The sequence below is a fragment of the Harmonia axyridis genome, chromosome 3 (genome assembly GCF_914767665.1).
Source record: "Harmonia axyridis chromosome 3, icHarAxyr1.1, whole genome shotgun sequence".
Taxonomy (NCBI): Eukaryota; Metazoa; Arthropoda; class Insecta; order Coleoptera; family Coccinellidae; genus Harmonia; species Harmonia axyridis.
The window spans coordinates 19,491,335-19,514,565 of NC_059503.1; the positions used below are offsets into that span (position 1 = coordinate 19,491,335).

Consider the following 23,231-nt stretch of genomic DNA (forward strand, 5'->3'; position numbering starts at 1 on the left):
TCAATTACAATTCTGCTAAGAATCTTAGGAAGAGTTGAATCCTTTGTAGTAGCTGAACAGAGATCCCTTATAGGTTCAAAATAAGACTCACGTCTATACTTTTTACTTTGAGCTCATTATTTCCTATATGAATTAACTTTCAGAAAGGTGGAATATTTCACTGGATCAGTGAGAGGCAACAATATTTGAGTTTTCAAAATTCCTTGAAACCTTATAGTGGGATTTTGTATAGATTCAGATGAAAACATTTCCAAAAAAGTGGTTTACTTGAGCTATTCAAAAACAATTTAATAAATAAAAGATATACAATATATATACAATGGACATACGTAAAGTATTCACACAATATTATTTATTAACAATTGAAATGTATTATACTGAAAGCTTCGTGTTTTACAACATATATCCGTTATCTACAATATTCGGTGCTAATTCACATTATAACCAAAATGAATAAAAATTGGATTATTCAAGTCTGTACATCAATTTTATATCCTTGTTCTTCTCCATCAACAACATCCACAGGCGAGTGTCCCCTAACATCCAAATCACTATTATCGGAGAACATTTGAAAGGAGAAACTGCCTTTTTCTTCTTCCATCTTAGATCTCTTCTCTTGCGAGCATTCACTCATCCTGTCTGTTGAATTTATATTCCTGTAAATGCTTTCAATATTAGAAACCACATACTTTGTCCCAGTTCTATTCGTACTTTTCTCGAAACCCATTGATTTAACATCGAATTTGGTACATTTGGAATCACTGTCCAACTGCGTCAAGTTCATGGGTGTGTTATTGCCATATTTTTGATTCGGAACTGAGAATGCTGATTTGTGACTTCCATACCTACTTGGTAGGAAAGATAAGTTATTTTTTTCGGAGTTGAGGCTTTGATCTGATTCCGAATTGGAAGAGACTACAGTTGACGGATAATCTTTGTTAGCAGATCTATCGAAGCCGGCATCTTTTTGACTCTTATCATAAATATGACCAGATACCCTGAGATCAATGAAGAAATGTAGAGGGTCCACATATGGACTAGGATATATGGGTGGAAACCAAATTGGAGGTGCCGGAGGTAGAACTAATCCAGGGTTTGGTTGATCAGTCTGCACATGTTCAAAGGGGGCATGCTTTTCTTTCAGATATGTCTTCGAGTCTTCTAGTGTTCTAGAATTGGGCGATTTTCTGACTAGCTCTATCGGACTGGGCTTCTCGACTGGTGGCTTTGCCCAGTCGGCAATCTCATTTTTTTCAACTTTGGGTATGTGCTTAGAAGTTTCCTCTTGTCTGGATATCAACCAAGGGCGTTTTCTGGATCTCCTGGAATGTATAGATGAAGCCATCATGCTTTCTGCGTTTGCCGCATTTTCTTGCTTCGCTTGAACCAAAGACCGCAGCATTTCGCTGAAGAAGTAGGAATTGGGTAGGAGAGACATATTGTAAAGGTAAGGTGGAGTTGCCGCTAGTAAGCGGGAGACCAATTCTGTGTTCCTGAAGTCTAAGGGTGAGAGTCTAGGCTTCGATGTTGGTGGAGGTATGGACAGATGGTCATTACTAGAAGCCATCTGAAAAAATAAACAAGAAAATTAGTTTTCATACAGTTTTCTATTTTTGAAAAATATTTTTTGCTTCAAATATGTATTGACATGATATGATAATATCAATAAAAGACGAATATTTTTCTGATACATAATATACGATTCTGGATAAAGTTCATCCTGCAACTCCAACTCAATTTCTCTCGAATATGCTAGTTGTCAAGTGTGAAGTGAAGTATATGGATAATTGAGTTATTCAAAATGTAAGAACTAGAATATAGCGAAATAATTTCTATTCAGACAATCAACTAGTTGAAATAAGAATAACTCATATTTGGTATCATCATTTTTATATCCAGACAGCTAAATATAGGATCAGACAGATTTGCGTTCGATTACAAATTGTTCAAGTAGTCTATACAAATTATTTAATTTTTTTCAAGGTTTTAAATTCGCAATATTCGAATTTATCCTTCGAGCAAAGAATGCTAAAAAGGCAGAGCGAAAAACATGTTTTTTTCTGTCGAAACATTCATAACGTGAAATTTAGGAAACAAGTTATACCAACTCTGAATATTCATCTTAATTTGGAAGTTTGACGTATTCAATTTCAACTCCCCAGTAAGAAGTAAATATTCGTTACTTCTAGTTTTAGTCAATTCCGCGAGATTTTCATCAAAGGGGACTTTACCATATTTTAATTGATTATAAATATTTGATTCTCCTGTCTATGGTAAAGTAAGAAATGGAAAGTTTTCACTCCAAGTAGGTTTCTATTTATATACCTATATAAATACAGTAGAACCTCGATCATCCGGCCTGATGGAGGGGAAACGGTTCCCGGATAATCGAAAAACTCGGACAATCGAAATTCCTCAAAATACGCACAACAACTATGAAAAGTAGAGAAATGTATGGGGTACAATTATTTATTAAGCAACAAAATCAATAGAATCATAATACCATATAAAAATATACAAATGAAAAACAAATCATTGCATTGGTACCTATAATACATCGAATGTATATATTTTAGTTGAAAAAGTATGTAATTTTTGTCTGTCTTTTTTTTTATTATTCATCTTGAGACAAATGTGAGCCCGAATTTTCCTTAAGTGGAGGACATCAATATAATCCGTATCATTTTCCTGCTCTAAATAGTGCATCAGACCATTTGCAAATCTCAACGCGTCTTTGGCAGAAACAGTGTTTCTCTAATTCTGTGGTTATTCCGTTCATTCTTCCACATCTTGTAAAAGAAAATCGTGCGAGAATATATCAGTTTTCATGGATATATTTTATTATTATATGTTGGTACTCCAAAATTTCCGCCACGGCTTTATCTATCGATTCATCAATTTGCCTTGAAGAAATCAGTTCACCCAATCAACATTTTTCAATGCAAAAATCACTAAAAGATATTTATGGAAATATTTCATTAATTTCAATAAAAATGCAATGAATTAGAGAAAATAATGTATAATACTCGTACAGAAGGCTCATTCTACCACTCGTCCATTAAAAAACTCGCCACTTCGTGGCTCGTTTTTGAATTTTGAGCTCGTGGAAGAATATCAATGCCTTCTGCACTTGTATTATGAATAACTATTTCCTGCGTCGAAAATTCTTCAACACTTTAATCGACAATCGTCTGTATCCATACAGTGGTTAGCTTGGGAAAATTTTGATGCGATTTCTGAATCATCCAGTATCTGATAACCGGGTTCATTTAAATCCGAATTTAGCCATTCCTCAACATCATCGACTAAAACATTTTCAAATTATACCAAATTATTACTATGGCGCATGCGTAATGAATTGAATCCCGGATAATCGAGTGGATGTCTGCTCGTAGGAACGGATGAGTGAAAATGTCGACGAGCACGGATTACAGAGTAAAACGGATAATAGGAGAACGGATAATCGAGGTTTTACTGTAACCTGGTTTCAGGAGCTTTGGAGTAGGTGTCCATTCATCCGTTTACGACTTTCGGAGACCACAGAACTGTTGTAATACATTCCTAAAGAAGCATAGAAAACAATAAGTATGTACAGTTCTATAGTCACCAAGGGCTAATGGATGATCGAGTGCTCAAAAAGTCGTTTATTTTAATGAACGCTTTGATGTGTTTCAAACCGTTATAAAGCAAATTGCCAAATTGGTTTTATATTCTTTTGAGTTCAAAATGAACGGCAAATAGTCCATTAATTTGCAACCAACTGAGGAGAGTGTTTTGCAAATCAGAATCTATTTTCAGTGATTTTCAGATATAAAGTTGTTCAAGTAAGTTTTAACGGCATATTGTCAATTACAAATATAACAAGATGTAATGAAGTTTTAGTAACTATCCACTAATCCACAGAATCTTTATAAGCTTTCAACAAATGTTTCGACAACCATGTTGTCAAAAATAACAGTGTTACAATAACTTTTTGTTTCTGAAGATATATTTTTATTAAATATTTGAATCCAACTCATCTCTGATGGAAATTGATTATTGTGAATGTAGAAATTACTCTCCTGGTATAACCTATTCAAATTTACCCAACATAAATGCGAAATACTCGGAATTCTACCAATACCTTATCCAATGAAGTTAATGGCTCAGATATCCTACTAGAAATTCAATCTGCTGTTGACAAGAACTTAGATGGATAATGTAAGACGTTAGTAATCATCTGAAGAACCCTCCTAATAGTCCTGAGTATATGTCTGGGACTATTCAGATTTCCCATTGTTAAAATAGATTAATTATGCCTCAGGATACCGTTGTTTCTCGATCGTTGGAACGATAATCTGTTAGCGACATTTGCTTCATTTCTTGTCAATGGTAGGTTCCTATTAAATTGGTGTCGCATATTAGGGTGTAATGTAGCATTGTTCCGTTCAGTGACAATTCACAATAGGGATGGATTCGGATTAATTAATGTATGAAAAATTGATTATTTCTTTCATGTGAGTTTGTTGTCTCATAGCAGATGCTGACAAAATATTTCTGAAACTTTCACTATGCAATTTTTCAAAAACTAAGACTTGATTCGAAAGAACAAAAATAGATTACCGTTCTATCTAATACAAAGTGACATCAATAAATTTGTGTCAGCACTTAGAGTATAGGAGGATATTCTCCGCCAACTCATATATCCATTTTTGTGAAAAAAATTGGCATTCATTAATTTCATTGGAATAACATTCGATTTTGGAAATATGTATTTCATCATTATGGTCAATATGTTCGGTACCTTTAACGCTGTAACACTGAAAACCGTCATTATTTTCTAAAATAAAACAACAAGAACTTTTCATGCACCGGCGCATTCACCCTATTGTTCGAATGCTTGTACAAAATATAGACAGAACCTTTTGGGAAACCCTTCATTCAAATACTGATATCGCCCTTTGATCTACCTATATTCAGGTATATGGTCTTCAAGGGCGTATAAATGAACGAGCTCTATAAAATCTCCTGACTTCAGGTCAGTGCTTTACCAATAGTTATACCTATGTAATTATGTATCTATTGTTTTATCTCTTCTACTATAAATCATCAAATCCGAAGTAATTCCCATTTTCAAAATTTATTATTAATATGCAGTTATGATTATTAGATAAATAAGGAAAGGAATGACGGGAAATCAGAATTTCTTGACTACTTGGTCATTAAATAGCTAATTGCACCCTTTGAGACCTATACAGGGTGAGTTTTTGACTTGTACATATATTTCCACCGAAGATTTCTAAGATCAAAAAAACACTTCTTCGTTTACTATTTTTTCCGATTCAATTTTTTTCACATTTCGTATTGTGGGGTTTTTGGAGTTGACCGGGCTTTGATGGAATTTAATGTCCGGAAAAGATTCAAAACATCAATAAAAAAACTATTTTCTGAAAATAATTTTCCTCGATTCCATTCTATTTGTGATATATGACTAAAAATTACATTTTTTTATGGATTCGCAACAGCCTGTATCTTTCAACCTAGTCGAATCGAAAAAAGAGTTAAAGGAAAAAAGTGTTTCCTTTGACCTCAGAAATCTTCGGCTGAAATATATGTACAAGTCAAAGACTCATCCTGTATACTGGTATGTGGTCCTCAAAGGCGCAAGCTGCGCATGAATGACGAGCGCTAAGAAATTCCAGACTTCATGTCATTGCTTTCCTCATTTTTGGTTTATTTCTTTCATCATAAACCTTACCATTCGTTCGAGGCAAAAAAACCACAACATTTTTTCAATTCACGTTTTAGAATGTAAGGAATGAGAATATCAATTGAAAAAAAAATGCTGCACAGAAATCACTTTCTGTATATTTCTTTCAAGCTCGTGCCTATGATCCATAAATGTTTAATGTAAAAAATTAAGGACGAAACTTTGAAAAAAATTATACGTAGTTATTTCGGATCCCGGATTTGAATTCCATAGAGAATCTCTGGGATATTCTTTAGAGAAGAATACAAGAGGAACGTAACTTGACTACTTTGCAAGACGTACGCAGAAACTGATTGCAATTTGGAAAGACCTGGACCAAAATGACTTAAAGTCTCTTATTAAGTATAGTTCTTCGTTGCCAGACGTTATTTGTGTCGCTGTCATTTAATTTGTTCCTTTTTATTTCATTTTGTTTTTTCGTTATTAAGTTTGGACCTTCATTTTCCATGAAATATTGTCATATACACTAATATGTTGTTTTTCGAGTAGTAAAAAATGGAATGACGTGAATCAAAAATGAAAATGATAAGAATAAGGCAAAGTGTAAGTTTAATTCTAACTTGATAATGTAATGTAACTAATGTACTATGTACTGATGTACTAATTTTATGAAAAAACAGGCAATAATTTCAACTCCTGGTATTCGTAAAACAGAGGATTTTATGTGGATACGGTTCAAACATTAAAATTTAGAAAAAAATGACCTGTCATTGAAAAAAAAAGTCCAAATCGGACAAGTAATTTTGACGAAAATGTATATTAAACTTTTGTCTTATTTTTAGTGGTGCGCTAATTTATTGGCGAAGTGTATTTCCAAAAAGTTTCGTGAATCGATATTTTGTTTAACGGTCAAATCTTATCATTTATGACAGAAAAAATAAAATAATAGAGACATAGGTATAAAAAGACAATAGCATCCACATAATCCTTCGACACATTCGCAGTAAACAACCAGCCACGTCATGTCGATACATTCAAATACGAGTAATCTGGCCTACTTCGACGCCTCTGAGAGTGTAAATTTCCTGAGCGGAAGGAAAAATCTCTACATCAAAATCCACTTTTGGGGCCTCACCACCACCACAACCCAGGCGTCACCAGCACACGGCAACTGTTCCTTCTAATAAAAACCTTTTAAATCGCAGAGCTCACTTTGAAATAATCTGGGGAGATGTTGCTTCACAATTTGCATCTTTTAAAGAGGATGATAGCGATGTTCCCCGTCAATTCTGCAAAACCCACCCCTATCCGCCACCCCCACAGCCAAGTTTAATACCACAGATTGTCGCATAGTAGAGAGACTTGGAAGTTTATTCGACTTTGGGAACATTTTAGCGAAATGACATAGCGAAGAAGACATTCAATACGAATTAATTAGCGGGAAGTTTCTTCTCTCTTTTCACTTTATTGTAATTATTTCATTTCTATGCCGTTCTGGGATTTCGTCGTTTGTTATAATTCATTGATGAAACTCCCGGAGTTTGTCCCATAAATCCTATTATGAAGTTGTCAAAATGTAAGATTAGAAGTTTTATACAATATGGTTGTTAACCGATTTAAATATGGAAGGTATTTTTTATTTCATGAAGAAATTGTTGAACATAAGAAGGAAAATAGTGAAATAGAGACTAATTCAAGTTTTTGCAAGCCCTTCTGATTAGTTCAACCGTAATTAATAATTGATCATAAAATTAAGGAAAAACAAACAATATTTATTATGTCATCGAATGATTTGAATTTGATTGGTCGAGTATTGTTTTGCCTCTTCTGGTTTTCTTTATACACAGCTAACTTCGTTGCGTTGTATGTAATTATTTTTAAATTTTCTATTCGGGAATAGACGAAATCAAAACTGTTGAAAATCTGTCAACAATATAGCTCTTGGGAATTCAAACAACATATACGAAAGATAAATATTTTAAAGACAAATGTCAAAAATGTTGAAATGTCATCATCATCATCATCATTTATTCACCATCAATTAAATTTACATGGCAGGTCAAAAAATATACAAACAGTTCACAAAATAGTATTAATAAATAACATATATAAATAGACAAAAAAATAGTAAAATTTACACACAAATAAAGTAAAGACCAGTTAACACCTAAACGTGCACAAAACGAACTTAATGTTCTAGAATTCTTCAAAACTGTACACAGCATTCTGTATCAATGAGCCATTTATCCTCGTTTACAATATACAGGGTGATCCAGATTTTAAATCAATAACTTTGACGTCGGATAGAACAACTCTTCATAGAAAAAACTTTATATACCTAACAAGTTCGTTTTCGAGATAAAGGATGTTAAAGTTCGACAAGAATTCAGTTTTTACTTATAACTCTGGTATTATTACATTCATTGTTTTAATTTTTATGTATTGAAGTCTAGATATTGTAATGTTTCGAATAAGGTAAGTGTCTCCTACAAAAATTATTCAGTGGTGTACATATGGAGCTGTCCATTTTTTGCGAAAATTATTTCATTCCAGAAATCAACAAGGTTTAATTAAAAAAGTTCTCTTGAATATTTTCATAATTTCGTTCGTGATAATCGAATACAACATCCACAAAAATTAATCATTCAAATTTTCCCATTAGCCACAAATGAAATCACAAAAATTGACGTAGTGCATTAATACCCGTTCAGAATGAATTAGATTGAACATTTCAGAAAGAACATTCATCAGACACTCAAAAAATAAAAAATATTCATAAATTTTTTTGATTATTTGGGTGATTTTTTTTAGTAGTGTTTGGTTTCTATTCGATCATCACGAAAATAATTATCCTGAAAGTAATATTTTTTATGGGCACCAAAATTTCATCTTAGTCGATTTTGTGTTCACAGAAATTTTGGGTATTATTCTTTATATATTTTTCTTTATTTGTTATGGTTCTGATAAAATGATAAATCCTATTATCCTTCTGCATCCAAATGCAAATTTTTAACTCTATTGAACCTGCAGTTTTTACATTTATAGGAACACAAACTTCGTACGGATATCTTTGATGAGGTTAAAAGTGAAAGTTAAAAATAATTGCTCTTCAAGTAAAGTAACCATCGCACCAAAAACATAACATTCTTATAAGGATGGGTTTGATTACTTTTATTTTCGCGAGAATTACGACTAGTTAAGAAAAATAATCACTTAGGTTCATCATTCCTTGATTGTAAAAGTTTGAAATTTATTTCAAAGTTTCAACTTCTGTTTATGAGCTATTATTATTCAACGTACCTCTGGCAGTTGCGCTTATGAACCCTTAGGGATTTATACGTAGGCTTCTTCCCGCAGTATACCCTTAATTTCAAACTCGAGAAATGATATGGAACGAAATAATTTTCATTTATGTATGACTCTTCTCATATTCAATTGGTTGGCCTCTTAAAATGCCAGATGAGGTTTGTATGACAAAGTTTATGAAATTATTCTTTCTGAATCAACAATTTTTCTGTCAATAACTCCACAAAACTAAAATCATTATTTAGAAAGATGAAATGAAGTATAAATACACATCATTGGGCAAAAAATGTGTGACGCGACAATTTTTAATCACCAACCACCCCATTTGAGAAGATTTTTGAAAGTTAACTCGAGGAAAGTTGATTAAATTTTAAGAAATCCGCTGTCTTCAGTCAGGAGTTTTTATATGGAAGGTAATAAATTAAGATAAATACTAAATAATTGAAAAAAAATAATTAAAATAAAACAAATTAAGTTTTGATAAAATAATGGGTTACTACCCATTATACCCACTGTAGGGACCATCGAACATTGCTCATGCATTCTGTATATAAAGGAAAAACTATGAAGGTAAAAATGTTCATCATGGGTGAACCGTTTCATCAATTAGCTGTTGGGCAAACAATTAACGGTGCTGTTGCTGAGGAGTTGAAAACAGTGTCCTCAAATCAAGAAGTAAAATGGCCTAAAGAGAGAACATAACCTTTTCTCCTGACGACATAGTAAGAAGTAAAAGTGAAAAAGACAAGATCATCATCGATTGAAAGCTACATCATCATTGATTCAAGGTAGTTTTATTATTCCAACGCTATTATTTACACAATAATTTCAAAATTTACGTCGTCAGGTAATTTAGTCACCTAAACTGGTATAAGTACGTGATTTTCTCTAAAAATGGGACATATCGTTCTTTATACGCGGTGTGCACTTCAAATGAAGTGGATATATCAAGGGATTCAGGAGTTGTACTCACCATTTTAACCCTCAATTTTACGTGTACAGGTGATATAATGCGAAAATGTCACTAACTCATGAAAATTTTGAAATACAAAAAAGTACATGATTTCACAACAGAAACTCTTCAAAGTCGAGTGTTTCATCCAACTTTTAAGTTCACTTCCGAACATATCGCTGGAAATGAATAATGAGAATACTGTGAGTTGCGGCTCTAAAATCAATCCCCTACAAGTTGATCCTTCCCCTTCACAGTGAAACTTAGCCATAATGTCACCCCTTTTCATTCCTCTTTTACTCCCCGATTGATTACTATTTGAAAGGTGACAAACCACGTCCACCCTCATTGTTTGTATCGTTTTTTATCACGAATTTCCAAACCACGGGACGTGTACAAACATACGGCAGAAACAGGAGCGCCAAAAGATAAAGTAGCTACCTGTACACAGAACAACGTTGCGGAAGTAGATAGTGAAATGCATTTGTTTCTTTATATGGGGTCGATATATATTTCCGGTGAAACGAAACCTACCGAAGTTCATTAGAACGGTTGGCGGTTGAGGAAGGCGATATTCAGAATACAATGAGCCAGACAGTCCATTGTTACTACTTTTCAAGCCCTGGGCACAACCACGAGGATTTTGAAGTTTGTCAGGTTCTTTGTATCTCAGTTCCAGATTCGAGATAGAATGGAATATTATTCGTGAGTAGCGTCACTTTATGTTCAACAAGTACAGTGGTCTTGGGTTCTTTTAATTTTGTTAAGATACGTTTTTCATTTGGATGAAAATGGAGAATAAGGGATGAGCATCTCTACTCTTGAAATGAAGGTTCGTGGCTACCGCTTCTGGATTGCTATATTTCAATATTATGGCGAAGAAGAGGTGGTCTGTGACACACTGACACACAAATGATGTTTTGTCGATCTGAATTTATTGTTACCTGCAAAGTAAATCTATAGCAATAGATCCAATCATTGGAATATTTCGAAATAACATTTAGTGTACTAAACTCCGAAAGCGGAAATATGGATGGATATGCCATCTTTGAGGACGTATAGCATTCCTCAGAAGGAATGCTGCAATGTTCTCATTTATATTGTAATTCTGATTTATTGACTTATTTCTCATTATTGTATTACAATAATTTCAGAAATGAAATAAAGTTTATTAAATACCTACTGCTTATTCATTCCATTTTGAGGGTTAGATCAATGAAAAAAGTGTTTGTATAGTTATTACTGACGTATAAAAAATATCATGAAAACCTCCCTCGATTGCTTTAACTTCCTTGAACACAAGTGCGCAGACAGTCGTTTTTTCTATTCTCTTTACTTCAAACACATTTCCAGAAAATGCAGAAAATTAACTTTTGTATCCCTTTATTTTGGAAAAACGTTACTTCGAAGGGGTAATTTGAGGTCCAAAGAGGGCCAAGGGGGGAAAAGTCAACTGAAGCCATATCAGGCGAGTACATTGGTTGTTCGTATATATTTTCGTGTTCCAAAATCCACGTGTATCTTTTTACAACTTTGATCTAGAAATCTAATTATATTGCTAACGACTCGGCATACTAATTTCAAAATGTAAAAGGACTTCTTCGTTACTTAATATTTTTACTTTCTTCCAAAATTTTGATATAAATCAGCAAAAACACATTTTCTTTGAAAGTTCAACTTTTTTCGTCAATATGGCCACTTTCAAGCGATACATGAACGATCCTTCAACTTTTCAATACCTTTTCTCTAGAAACATTCATATTTACTTCCTTGGAGCATTCTTTTGAAGCCTACAATAAGCCAGTAATCACAGGAGGCCATATCTGGAGGAGAAGCTGGGGTAATGAAGTAGTTTAAAACATGATTCGAATTTGCAATAGATATTTTCGAATTGTGACAAGGAGCATTATCTTGGTGAAAGAGATTTTTTTTCTTTCACATTTGAAAACATTTTTCCTAAACTCACTAGTGTAGTGATCAATGCGTGTTTCATGACGCAAGAAAATTCCCTTTATTATGCTTGAACAGGTCCAAGCAGCGTTTGGAATCTTTGATGCGTTGTTGATTTCAATCAGCGGCGATCAAAAACTGTTTCCATTTGAAGCAAAGCTTTCTCATAGAAAAATGTTCATGCAAAATAGTGAATACACTGCTTTCTGATAACGTTTCAATGTGAAGTAAATAGTTTCAATTCTCCATTAAGATATGAATATAAGGCCAAAATTTCAAATATCTTCAACTGATAGTAGCTCATTCAAAATTGTTGACCCAAAGGAATTGAGGACTGACTTATAATAATTTTTTATCTTCTTCACGATTATCCGATCGGATTCCAAGGAATCTTCAATGTGCTTTGTACCTTTGTAGTTATTGGGAAACCTTAAGAAGCTCCTACAAAATTCAGCCGATTCGGTATATTCGTTGCTTAATTGTGGTAGATTAAAATGTTGCTTAATTTTGTAAATTATTTTGCATATCTGTTACAATAAAGCTTTCAACCATTGATATGGAGTTGTAGTTTGAACAATTATTCAAAGACACTTTGTGTATTACACCCACTTCCAGTTTAAATTAAAACATAATAAATCCACAGCGAATTAATTGTTCTTCTTTTCAAATCATTGTAAATGCAACCTCATCAACGACGCTTCATGCAAATTCGTTCGAACCATAGAAATAGATTAATCCTAACCTCCAAAATTTTCAATCGTTTCGAAATTAAAGAAAAACTTCTGGGCATGAAATTGAAGTACCTAATCCCGATTAGGGGATCAACAATAAGGCAGTTCGCAATTTGAGATAAGCCGCTTACCAAAGCGAGCAATTAATACACTCCCGAGCTAATACCACGGAATGCCGAGAGCAGGAGCGTTGGGTGCACCCCGTCAAACTTAATAATCTTTTGTGGTCGAACCTTTTGTGCGATTTGCGATGACGGTGGATGGCTCGCGCGATGTTTCCAGGACATCGAGAATGATACCATTATGCAACTTTCATTTACGTCCTCTCCAGGCATCGGCCTCCGCTTTCTGTGTATAACCAGAGTAATAATAATTGTAAAGAATGTTCGAACGAGTTTCGGTTTTCGAACGGCTGGATGGTATATGATTCTGATACATTGAGATTACTTTTACACAGATGGAGTAAGGATTGGAGTGGAACTCATCTCTTCGATAGCTTTTTTTATCAGTATTCAAATCCGTTCGGGTATAGAAAAATACTCTAGGTTCGCTGGATTTCTAGAGTCAAGGTTTTAGAGATTAGAGTAAAGTAAATCTTACATGGAGTTGTTCTAGAACTGCTCTATGAACCCAACAGTTTCCTTGTTTTTATTTTATTCATTTTACTTGATTTCATTGTGACTAACAGAGCAAAGTCCAATTACAGATCACATTCTGAATACATCTTCAAAGATTTTATCTGAAAAAGTCATTCTATGTAAGTCCTGAATAAATACAAAATACTTGCACATTACAAGATAAAGATGGGTGGTAGTAGTTTTTCTCTGATTAAATGGGGTCCGACTTGGCCATTTATGATTTTATATACAAGGTGACCATTTACATTGTGAATAGGACGATACTCAGAAATGGTGATATCATTCTCCTTCCCAAGAACGGCCTTTTGGTCTTCAGTCACAATGGAACAGTGGTCGGTAGAGCAACACATGTTTACATACGATATGTATGTATGTGACTCAATGGTAGCAGCTCAAACAGCATTTCGCGTTCATTTGAATATCGGCCGGCATTAAGATTAAGATTTAATTAAGGAGGTTTCGTTTCACCGAGACCTTATGGTCTATTGTGCCCCCATTTCTCTCCATACCACGATTTACAGCTCGCCTTCCAGTTCCAGAGTTCTAACGAACTCCAATATCAGGGATGGCTTCAATGAGGCCAATTCCTCACTTCCACGAGTTACGTATCTAAAGCAGGTTTTCCCTTGGCTGGCGATGGCGAGGCATTCCGTCACCATGTGATCCGGAGTTTCTTCATCCTCCCCACAGAATCTGTAGTCGTCATTTTCTGTAAGACCCATTCTCATGAGGTGTTTCCTAAGGCGACAATGCCCTGTGAGGAATCCAGTGAGGAGGTGTAGCATATTTTCACTAAGATCCAGATACTTCTTGAATCTCGTAGAATCAAAGTTTCGAAGAAACTTTTTGGAGTGATGCAAACCAGGAAGATTCCGCCAGAGTATATCGGCTGGCATAGAGCAGCCCCTAGTTGACCTACCATTATGAATTGGGTTAGGAATGTTGAACTAAGGGCAACATAATGAAAAACATTGAAAGAGTTCTGCTCGACGGCAAACAGTTTCTTTACGTGTGGGACGTTGAATGGCTAGGAAAATTTTGGAAATGGATCTGGAAGTTCAATCCGTAGATCATTATATGTATGCAGGAAGTTTTTCTTCATTAAGTAAATGGCTCATTGATTGACATTGCTAGGAAATGATAAATCAACTTTTATTTTAGGAGAACCAGCCCTCAAAAAGTTCAGGTGAAAGCAAAAAAGTTAAATAATAACTCTAGGAGTGATTTTCAATTGTATGAAAACATGAACCAATAATATCCACTTCGTAAAAAGAAACCTACTGAATAGATTCGTTCTTATTTCAGCTATCAAAGTAAAACATCTTCTACCTAATATCAAGACGAAGGAACACTCTATAACACACTATAATAATGAATCTTTTAAGCACTTCTTGTCGGAGTATGAAAGCTCTCTTCCCATGCGAAGGCAAACATTTATAACGATCAGTAAGAGTAATTAACATATCGAATTGTTCCTCAGTTATGTCTTGCTGATATCGTTGAAAATAGAATTTCATCTTACAATCCCTGATAACGTGGAAGTGGAGGCAAACATCAGTTACGCTAATTACTTTCTATAGTTTCAATTAATCACCATCTGCCACCGTCTTAGACTTGAAGTGCCCATTCATTAAAGACGATTAATCAAATCTTAGTGGATTAACGTGCTGTCTGCTATATTCATCCCAATGGTATGAAATTCTTAATATTATTTAGATTTAATGAGTGCTCCATTGATATAGCATTCCTATTTGATTTTTGTAAATCGATATGCTTGAATGTTCAGTCATGAGTTGACCCTTTAAACATACAACTATCCTAAAACAACTGATTTAATCAATTCAACATGAAGTGAAGGCTGAAAATGAACTTGACGTCCTTGTCATTGATGAACAAGAAATTTATAAGGCAATTTACACAATAAGAAATGAATAATCTTAGTAATGAATATTTCCATAATTTCAAATAGAGCATCACAGCAAGAGAAGAGAAAGCAACAGGACATGGGCCCGAAAACAACAAAGGGCTCTGGTTCTTCATACAAATACAGAAAAAAGACACTGACCGAAGAAAATGAATTTATAGGAGAAATAGAGGATTAGCAGCCCTCAAGACATCGCACATCAGTAGTTGGAAGAGTATTTTAGAATAGTTAGATAGCTTAAAATACAATTAAAAATTTTTAACTTTTTTCTCAGTGCCAAACCCAGTTGCTACCTCTCACAGCTGAACATCAGTATAAGAGTAAGCTCTTGTATAGTAAGAAAAAAAATTTGTGGTCCAGGAATGAAATCATCCTCAGTGACGGGGCTCATTTCTGTCTATGGATTTTTTTATAGATAGGTAAAGATCAGAAGATCATATTGTAGTGATTGGCATAATCGACATTTCTAACATCAAGAGTATTAAGAACTAGTTGACTAATATCATCTTCTTCATTCTCCAATATCTAGGCCTGTTTCTGTTCATTTTACGGCTCTTTGCTTAGTCAGGTCTTAGGTTGTCGCTTCTTGTTCTTCTGATCGTCTCGCTTTGCTTCCTTTTCAGCAATGTCTTCCAGTAATTCTTCTAAGCAGCCGCATATCTGCCGTTTCCAGTTGTCATCTAGTCTTTGCCGTATCTGTTCGGTTTCAGCTGTTTTGTTATGTCATGTCATATATGGACATATCAGTCGTCCTCCTTCAAGATTACTACATCTATTTTCTCTTCAAATTGCCCAAGATATAATTGTTACCAAGCTGATGAATTTTTCTCTTTAATGGAGTCTCCTGTAGTAAAAAGACATAGACATCGAAATGAACATCAGAACAAAAGGCGTATCAATACGTTCAAAAAAATCAAAACAAACATGAAGGAGCTTCAAACTTCTTGGGAGTTTCATCAATGCACTAAACGATATTATTAAAGTTGCCTATAATGCCTATAAAATATCGCCTGGAGAAGGAAATAACAAATATAAAGAGCTTTGCCATTGGCATTTTCCAACGAAAGCCTAGATGAAAGGAAAATATAAAATTTTCACAATGATCCAATTTTCATTGACTTTTTGATATCGTTCCAGATTGTTGCGGAAATGAAGCCACGTGTTAAATTATTGCCAAATTTCGTGGAGCGTTACTCATATATGAACCGTGGTATGAATGACGTCCGTTATTATGTCAAACACATGTAGGTGAAGCATAAATACAACGCTCTTCAAAAGGGCGTGCAATATTCCAACTATATTTGCATTTTTGACTTGCTTTGAATGCCGATATTAATGGAAGCTGATATGTGGACTTCAAAGGGTTGCGATGCATACTCGGGTGCATCATTCACATGCCTGTTTCATTATTCAACAATTCCATGCCTATCCTGGGTACTCTTTATGCATCATGTGATATATTTTCTATAAAGCTGACACATTGTTCGTCATTCATCAAGCCGTTTGAGAGGCTCGGTACATACTCAGTAATATTTAACCTCTAGCGCTGTTATTTTCATTGAACGGGATGGAATTTAGTGATTCGTTCTCGAAATATGGAAAAGAGGACGACTAGGAATGGTACTCGTATTGATACATATTCAATGAAATGGAGGTACAAAGATTAGAAGATCACTCTATGATATATTTGAATTGAAATATGTATGCAAACTTAGAGTTGAAGATCTTGCAAATAGAAGGTGCTATGGGAAGAAAACAGGAACAAAATCAAACTTTAACTCCCAGTATCTCGAAAACAAAATTTTTGCAGACCCATATTCAATTTAATGTTTTCCTTAAATGATCCGAGGAATTTGTCATTTGCATTTGTACCTACAATTCAGGAACATCCTATGAAAAATCTGTTGTTGAAGTGATAGTTTTTCAATGTTTCAGTTGAATCGATTGTGATCTATGTATGCTCTTTCAATGTGTTGCATCACCACTTTAGTTCATCAGCAGCCCCTCATTGCCCACTGCTGTACATTGGCCTCCCCTTTTGTCTTCCACATTCTTCTCCTTATTCTGAGCTTCTCTCAGCTACTTCTTTCCAACTTGGTCAGTTATATCGTCTGTGTGGTCTCCATTCTAACAGATGTTTATATTCCACTTATTTCCTTGATCTCTGGTGATATGATCTGCCTAGGTCCACTTTACTCTGATGGCAATGACGTCATCGACTTTCGCTTGTCTCCTAATGTCGTCATTTTGAATGCGATCTCCCATACCAGCATGGCACGCTCGATAGCTCTATGTGTTGTTTTATGTTAGTTTGCGGTGTTTAGTCAGATATACAGTTTCCATACCATATGTCATAAGGGACAGAACACAAGAGTAGAAGACTTTTGTTTTTAATTTCATTGGTATGTTTGGATCTCTAAACTGAACTCCAGTTTGCTGTCCAAGTCATATTTATGCGTTTTTCTATTTCCTCAGTCTAGTTTTCTTTTTCCAGCTTAATTTTAAGGCCACTTTAGTATAGCCCGAAGTGAATGGTTTGGCACCATAAAATTTCTGGCCTAGTGTGAGTTTCGAACCCCCAAACACTGTAAATGTCAGTGTTTTACATATATCATGGTGATATTCGAAATTCTATAACCATCACCATTTACCATTACCATTTATATTACCATTCATTCATCTGTAATAGATACTCATAAGTAGTTATAGTGCAGCTACATTCTTTCAAAAAAGAGGACCCATGTCACATCAAGCTACGCAGCATTTGTCATATCAAGCTTCACATGTCATATCAAGCTACGCAGCATTTGATGAGAGTCAAGTCCTGGAAATATTATCTGTATTAATAACTGATGATTTTTCCTTCCATATTCACTTTGATCTTTCAAACACTTATATTTAGTTGTAAGCTGAATTTGCATTGAAATCGAAACCACATGCGTACTACCATGAGTTTTCCCTGCCTCAAAAAAATTGACGTATCCTGTTTCTCCAGCTCGAGCTCCTGGGTGCTCCTGAAGGATCATTATATTTGATAATCTGTAACATGCAGTGAACTTCACAAAGGAAAATGATCACATTAAGAGATATTTCGGCTTTTCTCACCAAGGGACACACGTGACTACTTGGCGACAGCACAAAGGACCTCCCCTAGGTGTCACGAAACACAACGTTGTCAAGTCAGCAGGGTCAACCCCGAGACATATGCAACACGGTTATCGGACAACTTCCGGCAGTTGCTGGCCTTCTCTCCCTCTGTTAACTTGTTCTGTCCGATTCATTCAATATGAAACTACGGTCCGTACCAGGGTTTGTTGACTGCAGAAACGGACACTCACATTCAGATTCTGTCAGAAATATGCCGGGAATTTATCATTTGAAGAAATGTTTGAAAGGATAACCGATTTTTTTTTATTACTCAATAATTATTTCTGTTCTCCATACTCACTCGCTATTTAAACGTCATCTGTAATTGATCTCATTTAAGAGTAACCATTTTGATAGTTTTTTCCTAAATCAACTATTAAAACTGTCTGACGTATTTTTTTCATATTTTGAAGTGTAGATACTTCGAACCCCACTAAATTATACTGGTGGATATTTTCTCAACTTTATGTTACGATTAAGAACGCTATTTGTTAACGAATAATATATTCACTTCTGTGGTTACATATATATGCGTATGCTAGTGGACTGTATAATGGACTAAATAACTTGCGTTCCTGCATAGACTCGCAGGGTGTTTCAAGAGGAGTTGGTTGCACACGGCCCTACAGTTTCTAGAAAAATCTATGAAACCCATAGGCGGAGTATGATAAGGGTTCAAACTGATTATACTAATTCTAAACATATACTATATAAACTGGCTACCACCAGAGGCGTACGACCAAGGTAAAAGACTAGTTGGTCAACCACCAAATATGGCCATTCGAAATATATTCTTTTTTATCATTTCGGATCAGCAGGCTCGACCGTAATGAAAGTTTGAATTTAGTTATTAGACAACAACATCTATCTTCGTACATAATTTCAGAACCTTGAAAGATTTAAGAATATCATCGAAATTTTTTTGTGACAGATTCCTTCATCAAATTCGATTCTCTCCATCCGTCTGGCCGAGAATACGAAAACTGTCGAATTTGAAATTTTGAATTTAGATGAAAAAATTACATTACATCTAGCAAAATTCTGAGCTGATCACTTGATTGAAACCTTAATACATTCAAGAAAAATATTGGAAGAGAAATAATCAATATTTCCGTAACAAGAGATCCCACTGAGTTTAGATTTTGTATGTGAAAATGAAATAATAATTTCATGCTTTTTGCAAAAATATCATGTTGATAGCTTAATCGGAATCACAGAATATTCAATCAGAATATCGAAAAAAAATCGAAAATATCGAAAAGGACTTTTTGGGCGCAAGCTATTCATACGTCAGTATTTTACCCATTTTTTTGAAAGATATTTAGCCATTTAATATTCTGCAAGATACAAGGGTATCATGAACCATTATCAGTTAAAGCAGTAACGTGCACTTGAAGTCACTGCAAGAAGGTGATACTGCATGTGAATTTGGAATAATATCTGAGAATACTCTGATCCTTGAGAAAGCAAATGAGAAGGAAACAATATTCCAGTATTTTGCACCACGATAAATCACCATATCGCAAGGAGTTGATTGTGAAGTAATTGCCGAAAAACTACACAAATACCATATTAGTACTTCTAGGCAGTTCCCAAAAAATATTTTTGAAAAAACTACGAATTTCGCAAAATTTATGGAGTTTGCCCATACTCTTCCCGAATTTAAATTTAAAATTTTTGCATAATATCCGTGTTTTTAAGTTCTACGCAAATATTAGGAAATTTTTTATTGTTCTTCTTAGATTTTCTCCGGTTCTGGTGACGCGATCAACATAAAGTTTCGCATAAAGCTTCAAATTGTTATTGCACATTCAAATCAACATTTTATTTCAATCGAATAAGTAGTAGTGGGAGTAAGATTCTACCAATTATTCGCACTATTCCAAATCCTAATATATTATGAAAATTTCAAGTTTTGAGGTCTTTTCGTTCGAGAGTTATGATACCTATAGTCGAAAAGACAAAATCGAGGACAGATTTCTCATTAGTGAGTTAAACCTTATCGTCTGGGACCATTCCTTCCCAAAATTGCTGGTATGGTGACGAAACAATGAGCTCATAAAACGGAAATTTTCAGTAATATAAAGGAATGCGATATTTTCAATAAATATCAGATTTCTAACCTCCATAATCATCGAAAAGTGTTTGAACTGCCAAAAAAGTTACCTATTCGATAGAAAAATCCATTGGCCATTGATCCATCAAAAGGAGATTATGCTCGAATGAAACCTTAAGAATGCAAACTGAATACTTATACCTTCCAAACCTTAGTTGGCACAATTATTGGATATTCCTAAGTATTTAGCTCCGGCCCTGCCTCTAATGATCAGTAAAATACATACCCGAAATAAAATCCGATAGGGTCGAACTTTAGTTTCGTAATAAGAGAGTATTTATAGAAATCCAGAAACACGGTAATCTATTTAAGCCACAGAATAGGGAGGATGTCTTCTTTAGCAGTTCTATATTTAAAGTCTATAATTTCGGCATTAGTGAATTCGAAAATCTTCGATTTATGTGAATGAACATCGGCTTTGTAGAGGAACAAACTAATTCCACGGCAAATTTCACAATATGGTTCATAATTTCCTCATTTAACACCAAATATCTTCCCGATACAAAAAGGTTTAGTAATGACCAATATAAGAAAAATGATGAGTATCTATTGACAGGAGTGGAACCCAGGTTCAGTAATGATCAATATAAGAAAAATTATGAATATCTATTGGCAGGAGTGAACCCAGGGTTATTCCGAAATCTCTTTAAAATTTAACACTAGGATTCTACAAGTACGTTAAGAATTGAAGTCAGTATCATCTTCATGTACCTTTGTTTATAATTATGTGTTGCTATTTTTTCTCAATAATTCTGTGTTGTTTTTCTTTAAAATTAGATTCCTTGTATTTCAGACCGCAAAATAAATAGATTTCCTCTTATAGAATAATGCGGATCATGTAAAAACTTTACAGTAATGCTCTGGACTGCAAACAGACGGAAATTTTTCTTCAATCGATATTTGGATGCAAAAAATTGATAGTATACTATAGCTAGAATAACCAGTATGGTACTTTTGTACCGAATTTTGATAGAAATTTGGATTCGGAGGTTTAGTTTTTTTTGGTTGGCAGTTTTTTGTATTTCGAAAAAAAAAAGAGGTAGAATTCATTAGAACATGAAAAGTATTTAATCATTGCAAATATCTAAAAAATTCTTTGATTGGAAATTAACTTACATCTTGAATGATATTACTCTTAAACGAAAGAATGAACTGCTGTTTGTAGTTACTATTTCCTTTTTATGGATTTGAATGTGTCGTATACCAAATTACCGATTTAACTCAATGAAGAACTTTTCAAATTTTGAAATGAAATAAACTAAAATGAAATAAACAAGGATCGTAAATATAACTTGAACTGAATAAACCATTTTGCAAATTGGAATACAGTAGGTTATACAAAATATTCTCCAGTTCTTATTTCTTCTACTAGGAACTAGCAAAAAAAATGAGTCAAAGCTAGAAGAAAAAATTTAAATAATAAAAAATTCAGAGTGTTATAGTAATACAACCAGAAATAAACAAAATTTCAGATGCAATATACAATAAAAACCTCCAACTAAATGCCGAATGAACTCGATGAAGATGATTTCAAATCTCAATATGAAATAAACTCAAAATAAATGAACGAAGATATCGTAAATGCAACTAAAAATAAATAAACCATTTCGCGAATTGAAATACAATATATCATTTAAAATATTCTGCAATTCTTATTACTCCTACTGAAAACTAACGAAAAAAAATGATACTCAAAGCTAGTTGAATAAATGTAAGTAATTAAAATAAAAATAAAATATTATAGTTTCGTGGTAATACAACGAAAACTTCAGAATAAATAACATTTGAGACGCAATATGCAACGAAAATCATCAAACTAATTGTCGAATGAACTCAAAGAAGACGATTTCAAATCTCGGAATGAAATATACTCAAAATGAATAAACGAAGTAAGTACAACTTGAACTAAATGAACCACAACGCGAATTTAAATACTATTATTGTTCGAAATATTCTCCAGTTCTTATTTATTTTAACTAACGAAGAAAAATGATATTCAAAGCTAGTAGAAAAATTAAAATAATAATAAATATAATGATATTATAGTTTTACAAAACATTCAGAATAAATAACATTTTAGATGCAATATGCAACGAAAATTCTCAAACTAATTGCAGAATGAACTCAATGAAGAAAAGAAGTAAACTCAAAATAAATAAACGAAGACATAGTAAGTACAACTTGAACTAACTAAACCATATCGCGAATTTATATATTGTTATGTATAAGTCAAAATGATGTCACTACACCCTTACGAGGGTTAGATTAAGAGAGAGATAAGTCAAAATATTCTTTAGTTCTTATTTCTTCTGGAAACAAACAAGCAGAAAAAATGATACGCGAAGTTGGTAGAAAAAATTAAAATATTAATAAATATCATAATATTGGAATAATACAACAAAACACTGAGAATAAATGACATTTTAATCGCAATATACAATGAAAAACCTCAAACTTACCGCTACGAATCGACGAAACTTCGTCGCGCTTGAACCCCAAACCACGTTGTTGCAAGCGGGGGTTGAATAACAGCAGACAGACAAATTCGACGCCGGATGATCGCGAGCACGTGCCGACAGGGAGAATGAGCGATACTGCGAGCAAGACGACGGACGGCGTCGGTTTTTAGGGGCGGCGCTACAGGTGACACCTCTAATTAATAAAACCACCACATCCAAATCGCATCAGCGCTAATTGCGGGCTTGATATTGATGGGAGTTACAAACATTTCAGAAAAGGCTCTCCGCAGTTTTCGTCTTATCAGAAATTCGCTTTTGA

The 23,231-nt window shown here is 34.1% G+C and overlaps 1 protein-coding gene across 2 annotated transcripts; it reads right to left on the bottom strand.

The window, feature by feature from the left end:
• Positions 1–267: 267 nt before the first annotated feature.
• On the bottom strand, positions 268–23,025 carry LOC123676501. Of its 2 annotated transcripts, none has more exons than XM_045612407.1 (2): positions 22,913–23,025; positions 268–1,567 (listed from the first exon to the last, which is right to left on the bottom strand). In XM_045612407.1, exon 2 carries the CDS (start codon positions 1,565–1,567, stop codon positions 470–472), a length of 1,098 nt encoding a protein of 365 aa, XP_045468363.1. In that variant the 5' UTR covers positions 22,913–23,025; the 3' UTR covers positions 268–469. The 2 variants fall into 2 exon arrangements, with proteins under 2 accessions (XP_045468363.1, XP_045468362.1); XM_045612406.1 differs by lacking the exon at positions 22,913–23,025 and adding an exon at positions 9,969–10,399.
• Between the last annotated feature and the right edge of the window lie 206 nt (positions 23,026–23,231).